The sequence below is a fragment of the Rattus rattus genome, chromosome 1 (assembly GCF_011064425.1).
Source record: "Rattus rattus isolate New Zealand chromosome 1, Rrattus_CSIRO_v1, whole genome shotgun sequence".
NCBI lineage: Eukaryota > Metazoa > Chordata > Mammalia > Rodentia > Muridae > Rattus > Rattus rattus.
In genome coordinates, this window is record NC_046154.1 from 38,232,012 (window position 1) to 38,239,853 (window position 7,842).

A 7,842-nucleotide genomic window follows, 5' to 3' on the forward strand; every position below is an offset into this window, starting at 1 on the left:
CTAATTACAAAAGATATTACATCATCCCTTGTCTCTCAACAGACTCAAATGCTAAGTGAAAAGGAAACTACCCAGCACAGAGGACAAACGGCATACAAGGAAAATGACCCAGGTTTATCAACAGGCAGCTCATTAACTAAATTAATTCTATAGTATGATAGGACACTTGGCCTGCTCTATGCAGAATAAAAATGTATTATATGGCCCTAAATGAAAATTTTCATTTCTATACATACTATTCAGGATTATAATCTGGATGTATTAAAAATATTACAAAAGGGGGACCTAAGATGTAATAAATGACTGGCTGGCTCCCACTCACATTCCCAGCTTCCTCCTAGACAGTAAATATTGTGGGCCATCAAAGGGGCTTAGATCTTTCTGTTCCTGTCTGGGTACCAAAAATCTGATGATTATTAGTTACCAATATTAACAGGTATCCATGATACACTCAAGAATTTAACGCAGGATACAGCTCAAGGGGGGAATATAAGAACCAGAGTTACCCTGCATGCCCCAACTGCCCAAGGACAAGATAATGTCCTGGGATGCTGGGAGATGTAGTTCTTGGGAAGTAACAAGTCACAGTTTCTTTTTCCCCTTAAAAGAAATGTGTTTGACCCAGGTGTGCTGGATGTGCTTGATCACATATGGGTGGTAGTTACAGAGGCAGGAAATAAATCAAGATGTATACTTACCCTGATTGGACCTGAGAGCAAGTGCAATGAGTTATAAGTTTCACATTTTTAAGCCTCTGCAAAACATGATTCAGCAGTCATGTCCTGGAAACCCAGAGGTGGACCTGGCCAGAGTTCTTGGTCCTGACCAGTTTTTAATTAAACTTGCTTCAAATTTGGCTCACCTTTATGAAACTTGTTTTTCATGTGTGAATCTCAGGATTAGTAGTTCCAAGTGGTTAATTTTCCCAGCAACCCCAAACAGGAAGAGGTTACTGTTGGTGGTTTACAGAAGAGAGAGCTGAGGCAGTGCTATAATGAGTTCAAGAGAGAATGTTCTAGAACAAGATTTATCTGGAAACCAAGTTTTATTATGTGTTTAAGGGCTACAACTCCCTGGGTGAGATCCTTCAGTCAGCTGTTAGGGGACTGACACTGTTGACCACCAGTGATGACTTGTCCTGGAGGACTCTTAAATGCCCATGTGGCTGTCTTGCCTCAGGTCCTAGATACACAGGTGAGGAAGGAATAGAAGTGACACTGAAACATGGAGTCACTGGGAGTCAGAGAGGGTCAGTGAATGAGAATGTCAGGCCCTGACTGTCTCAACTCCTTTGCTCTGAACTGAGTATCTTCCCCATTAGGTCCAAAATGGAGGTCATCATTTCTCCATTTGTCAGACATTTTCTCTTGCTCTGTCCCCCAAGAATCTCTTCCAAGGAATGCACTTGTTGAGAGCATTCAGGGAATCCCAATTGGGAACAAAAATGGCCTTTCCCAACTCTCCTGGGAAGGCTAAGAAGGAAGGCAGGATCCTAAAGTCACAGCAGCTTGTACCATGGGGAAAAGGTTGACAAGTCTGAGTCGCAATTTATTGTGATGCACCACCCTCAGAAGACAACTGGCCTGTTTGGGGACTGAGCTGGCTGAACTGTCAGAAACCTTGGATATGTTTTTCGTACTGGGCTACCTACAATATCAACTCTCTGGATCCAGTTGTTTAGGGGTTTTCCTGGTTAGTCTCTGTCACAAGAGCAAGAAGCAACCCTTCAGTGACACCTTGTTGGACCCATGAGTGGTAAGTTGGTCACTAGTCTTGGCTTCCTGGTGGGATGCAGGCATCACATGGGGCTGAAGATCAGAAGTAGCGGGACCACCCCCTTTCAACTGTGTACACATCACCATAGACATGTGGCCCCGCCCCTCATTGCCTGCTCTTCTTCCTTCACCCTGGTCTACCTCACTCTTGTGCCCTTCATTCCTTTCTCTTCATTCTCCTCCCTCCTTTATGCATCTAATGTTTCCTGACAGTTTGTGTCCTGCCATGCTCTAAGTCAGTACTAGACACAAGGATGCGGTGTTATTCTGAGCTCAAGGATCTTAAGTGAGGCTGAAAGCCATAGCCATGAGTACAGACAGCAATGGTCTGTTAGGAAACAGCCTTCCACCAGGTAGCAGCAGCTAGATGTGCTCTTAGGACAGTTTGGTTTTGAGCATGAGATGGATCTCATGCAGCCTAGCCTGGCTGTCTAGTTCTATGGTTGATGCTACAATTCAGATTCTCATTTTCAGTACTCCAGGGGTCGAATTGTATGGGTTTTTTTTCCTGAGACTGGGTATTGCCAGGCAGCCCTTTTTGCCCAGAACTCATCATCTGGCTGTCTTTGCTTTCATAATGCTGGGACTGATGATCTTCATACCAGGCTCAGTTGGATATTATAGATGAAGACACAGAAGTTGGACAGGCAAAGCAAAAAAGACTATAGTTGGCTAAATCATTTTCCTCTGTCTCTGTCTCTCCCTGACTCTGTCTGTATCTGTCTCTCTGTTTTGGTATTTTTGTCAGTCAATCAGTCAGTCTGTGTGTCTGTCTCTTTTTGTCTCTTCCTTTTTCCAAGTCTCTGTGTTTCTTGGTCTCTGTCTTTCTTTGTCTCATTCTCTGTCTCTGTCTCTCTCTCTTACATACACACACATACACACATCAGACAGAGAGAGAGGGAGGAAGGGAGAGAGAGAGAGAGAGAGAGAGAGAGAGAGAGAGAGGAGAATGAGGAGGAGGAGGAGAAGGAAGAGGAGAAGGAGAAGAAAAAGAAGAAGAAGAGGAGGAGGAAGAGGAGAAGGAGAAAAAAAGAAGAGAAGGAGGAGGAGGAGGAGGAGGAGGAGGAGGAGGAGGAGGAGGAGAAAGAAGAAGAAGAGGAAGAAGGAGGGGGCTTTTACCACAATGTACTTCGGTCCAGAATACTTACAACTCACCAAATCCCTTCCCATCGTTTCCTTCTCCTTTTCAATACATTTCCCCGAGCCTCCCACACTCAGACATAAGGGAAATCTCACCAGGCAAGCTAGTCTGTAGCTAGCCATCCACCTCTGTCCTAGGAGCTCTGGTCTGTGCTCAACTAGAAGGACATTGTGAAGACTTTGCCTTCACCTCCCACTTGAGAGCCTGTGTGCCAGGGTAGAGAAAGTAGTGACTAAGAGGTAGGCTTTGAGGCTAGACCATCCAAACTCCAACTTCTCCCATGGCAAGCCTGTAATCTGGAACAAACTGCCCTCTCCAGGCCTTAGGTTGCTACATAAAGCACATGAGTAAAATCCTTCCTTCAGTGAATTGATGTGAAGTTAGCCTAACACTAGTGGAACTATGACTAGAATATACAAATTACCCCAAATAAATATTACTTGTTTTATTATTACAAAGATAAAGAATCACACATGCTACCATGCTCTATCATAGATAATTTGTTTTTACTTGTCTGGAAATTCAGTTACTACAAGAACAAGGAAGACCCCTCTAGGATTCTTGAGATTTCAACTGGCTAATGAACAAGAGTTACAGGATTTATCCTACCTCCGTTGGGGCTGGGAGGTAGCAGCACAGAAGGCAAGGCTTCCTGGCTAAGCTGAGTGCTGCTGTGTGAGCATCTCTGTGTAAGTGCTGATCCCCACTCCATAGTGAGATGCTAGGTATGCGCCTTGCAGTTTGAGAGAGGCAGAGGCGTCCAGAGTACCAGGAGCTTTTGCATAGAGACTTGAGAGTGGAGAGGGAAGGATGGAGGAGAGAGGTTGAGCACATAGCTTCAATGAGCTCATCAGTCTTCAGTGAGCAGATCACTGGGGTCTATTGTCATTCTGGTAAATGAATCTTAGAGGGAGCCTCAGGGATGACAGGAGTCTGTGTGACTGCTTACACTGTAGTCTTACAGCTGCTTGGTGCTTATTGAGACAGCCACATCTTAGAAATGCCCTTTACATTAATTAATTAATTAATTAATTAATTACATTATTCTGTTTGGTAGTCTGTTTTCCTGTAAGACTCCTCTACAAATCTTTGTAAGAATTTTTGAGTATTTCTTTTTTCATACTTTCTTGTTCATTTTTTTAACCTGGAAAAAGTATGTATTGTGCCCTCTTAAAGGAATCTTTGCTTATCTCCTAAGGTAGAAATATTTATTGGGTTGCATTCTAAAATTTGGTTGTTTTATACCCACAGTTTTAAGCAGCAGTAGACCTGGAATTGACTCTTGTGTGTGCAGAGGAAGGAGGGCGTGATACAGAAAGGAGAGTTTTCATGCATGAATATACACACCATCCATCACCATCTACTGGAGACACTGGTGTCCCCAGTCCAGTGCAGGATGCCTTCCATGAGTCATTTGACTATGTGGAGGGCAGGGCTGTGTCTGAATTTTTTCTGTTCTGTTGTTGTCTTTGTTGATTCTTTGTTTTGTGTGTGTGTGTGTGTGTGTGTGTGTGTGTGTGTGTGTGTGTGTACTTGTATGCTGGCACCTTTCCATGGCTTCACAGATTGCACTGGGGCTGACAGACTTGGCCTAAGGCCAACTTCCCCGATGAGCCACGTTGTTATCCCTCAGTGATTGGGGGCGGGGGGCCTGGCAGGGGTTAGAAAATAGCTATTTTATGGTCATGTCTCAATTGATATTTCTTGAAAGGTGCATTTCAAATTTTACAGTGTTTGACACAAATTCAATGCACACACGGCATATTCTTAGAGTTTTGCCTCTGGAGAAGCCCTGTGTTTACCTTCTCCTATGACACTCTTAACTTTGACCACTTAAAGGCATCGTCCAGTTCCCTTACTTTCTATTCGCTGTTCCTTAACAATTTGTGAGTGGTAAAAGTGATTCGAAGTTAAGCAGATTACAGGTGTATAAGAACTTTCCTATTCCATTTCAAATTCATTTCTACGGCTAGGCCATCTGCATCATTCACCATTAAGGACGCGAGAACACTAATTTGAACAGGGAGAATACAATATAAGAACTTACTAATTGATAAAAAGTACACTGGCAAAGAATGTCTAAGAGTCTAAAAAAGTACAGAAATAACAATCCTAACCACCAGGCTCTACCTGTAGGCTTCAGGAGTTGTAGGCTGCAGGAGTATGCACAGTGAAGGCTGCAGAGGTGTCCACCATGAAGGCTGTAGGAGTGTGCACAGTGAAGGCTGCAGGAGTGTGCACAGAGAAGGATCTAAAAATTCAGATCGCATTATTTCTTCGCTTACCCAAGACAAAAAGCCTAAATATTAGGGAATGGTATGGTGGGAAAGGAACAGGACAGCTGAGGCAGACTTTTATTTACTTTTTCAAAATATAGTGCCTCATGTTGCTTAGGCCAACCTCAGACTCCTTATTTAGTTCATGCTTCAAAGAACTCCTGATTGTCCTTCCTCTGTCTCCCAAGTGATGGGATGACAGATGTGTCACCACCTTATAGAGCCTGTGTAATCTGGACAGAGATCCAGACTCTAACGAAGAAATTGTTAAATAAAGAATGTGCAGTCTGTTAGTGGACATCACCTGACAGAGTTTGCATAAACTGTCCACCATGTGGCCAGGGCTGCTCTGTAGACGCAGCTGACAGGGAGCCTGCTGGAAGTGCCAGGATTACAGTTGCTGGTGGGGGGTGGGGGTGTAAGAGACAGAGTGGCACTTGTCATGCTGGCTATTGGTTCAGTGAGACCATGGAGGTAAACAATGCCAGTCCAACACATCCACTGGCTTTTGAGACCAGGAAGGGAGGACTCAAGACCAGGGAGGGAGGACTCAAGACCAGGGAGGGAGGACTCAAGACCAGGAAGGGAGGACTCAAGACCAGGAAGGGAAAACTCAAAGCAGCAACTGTGAAAGGACTGTTCTGGACTTGTTGAAGCTCAGAGCCTTCCACTGCCCTCTGTTGAAGCCTCAGGATGCACTAGCTGGTCAGGTAGAAAGGATTCCATGGTGTAAGGAGAGGCCAGGTATACACAGGACACAGGCTCTACAAGGTTGATGGCCATTTCAGGTCTTCTAAGGCACCTCTTGCTGGGTGGGTGAGAAACTCATGTACACTATGGAGTAGAATGAGAGTATGAGACAGTCTAGGACATGCCATGTGTTATGTGCCGTATCCAGAGTTATGTTAGATACACTAAATATTCACAATAATCTCAGGCTGTCACTGTCATCAGCTTCACTTTATAGATGAAGAGTCTGAGGCACTGAGGGGTTAAAAAACTTGGGAAGAGCACAGAAAACAAGCAGTATGCTCAGAATAACCACTCCAGCCTTCCTGCTTCTGTAGATGCCATCTTTCTGGGCTATCATGAGTCAGATGTTACATAAATGTCTGGGATTCTCTTACAGACCCCATACTTTTAATGATTCCAGGGCAGAACCAAAGCTGGGTTTCTGAGTTCATCCTGATTGGCTTCTCCAGTGACCCCATGACCAACAGCATCCTCTTCATTGTCTTCCTTCTCATCTACCTGAGCTCAGTCCTGGGCAACGGGCTCATCATCATGCTGGTCTGTCTGGACACACAGCTGCACACTCCCATGTACTTCTTCCTCTGTACCCTCTCCCTGTTGGATATGAGCTATGCCACCACCACCGTGCCCCAGATGTTGGTGCATCTTCTTGCTCACTCTAAGACCATCTCCTTCGCTGGTTGCTGGTTGCAGATGTTTGTGTTTGGTGCCCTGGGTACTTCTGAGAGCATCCTCTTTGTTGTGATGGCTTATGACCGGTATGTGGCCATTTGCTATCCACTGCGCTATACTGTCATCCTCAACTGGAGCCTGTGTATATGGCTAGCATCTGGGACTTGTGTCTGTGGTTTCTTCTCTGCTTTGTTACATACATTCTTTACCATGAGACTGCCCTATTGTGGGCCCAACAAGGTCAACCACTACTTCTGTGAAGGTCCTTCAGTTCGTAGCCTGGCTTGCATGGACACCCACCTCATAGAGTTGGTGGACCTGGTCTTGAGTGTTTTTGTGGTTCTTACTCCAATCTCCCTCATTGTGGCCTCCTACATTCACATTGCCAAGGCAATTCTGAAGATCAAGTCCACCCAGGGCCGCTGCAAGGCTTTCTCTACCTGTGCCTCCCACCTGACTGTGGTCACATTCTTCTATGCTCCAGCCACTTACATCTACATGAGGCCCAACTCCAGCTACTCTCCTGAGCGAGACAAGCAGATCTCACTCTTTTACAATGTCTTCACGGCCTTGCTGAATCCTGTAGTCTACAGTCTGAGGAACAAGGACATCAAAAGGGCATTTCTCAAGGTGATGGGACATGTTAAGGTGGACTCATGAACCAGCAACCTGGGAAGCTGTAGTTAAAGTATTCCCTATTTAATGGAAAGACAGTGTCTTTATTATCTAAAGCTGATTTTTGCATTCGAATCATTGTAGCACTTAGTAATTGGGACAAAAGCTCTTGAAACCAAGATGGCTGCCTTGATGGACAGACTACATAAGGTACAATTGCAAATACCTCAGTGATCTGGCTCAATTATAGCTGCCATGGTTCATTTATTGCTCATCCTTTTAGTTGTAGAGTGTGAATGACCTACTGGGCTCTACCTCCACCCTGACACTTACATCGATCCTGTCATCGTGAACCCGAGGGAAAGGATAGTGGACCAACTCACAATGACTCAGCTTCTCAAGAATGACTTGATTCTCTTTCCACACATCTTTTTAGCCATGCCAAGTAGTATAGTCCATCCTGACAGGAGAGGGAGGGAAGATTTTTGTGTATAGAGACATAATTCAAGTTATTGACGCTAGGCTACAGTGTATGAAGGTGTGTCCCTGTATATCCAATTGTTAATTCTGTATCAGCAGAGAGCTAAATGCTGGCAGTATCTTGGTATTG

General features: G+C 44.7%; 1 protein-coding gene across 1 annotated transcript; it reads left to right on the plus strand.

Annotated features, from left to right (window-relative positions):
- Positions 1–6,335: 6,335 nt before the first annotated feature.
- Positions 6,336–7,277, plus strand: LOC116887216 (olfactory receptor 2A12-like). Its single transcript, XM_032888780.1, has one exon. The coding sequence runs from the start codon at positions 6,336–6,338 to the stop codon at positions 7,275–7,277; it is 942 nt and encodes a 313-aa protein (XP_032744671.1).
- The last annotated feature ends 565 nt before the right edge of the window (positions 7,278–7,842 follow it).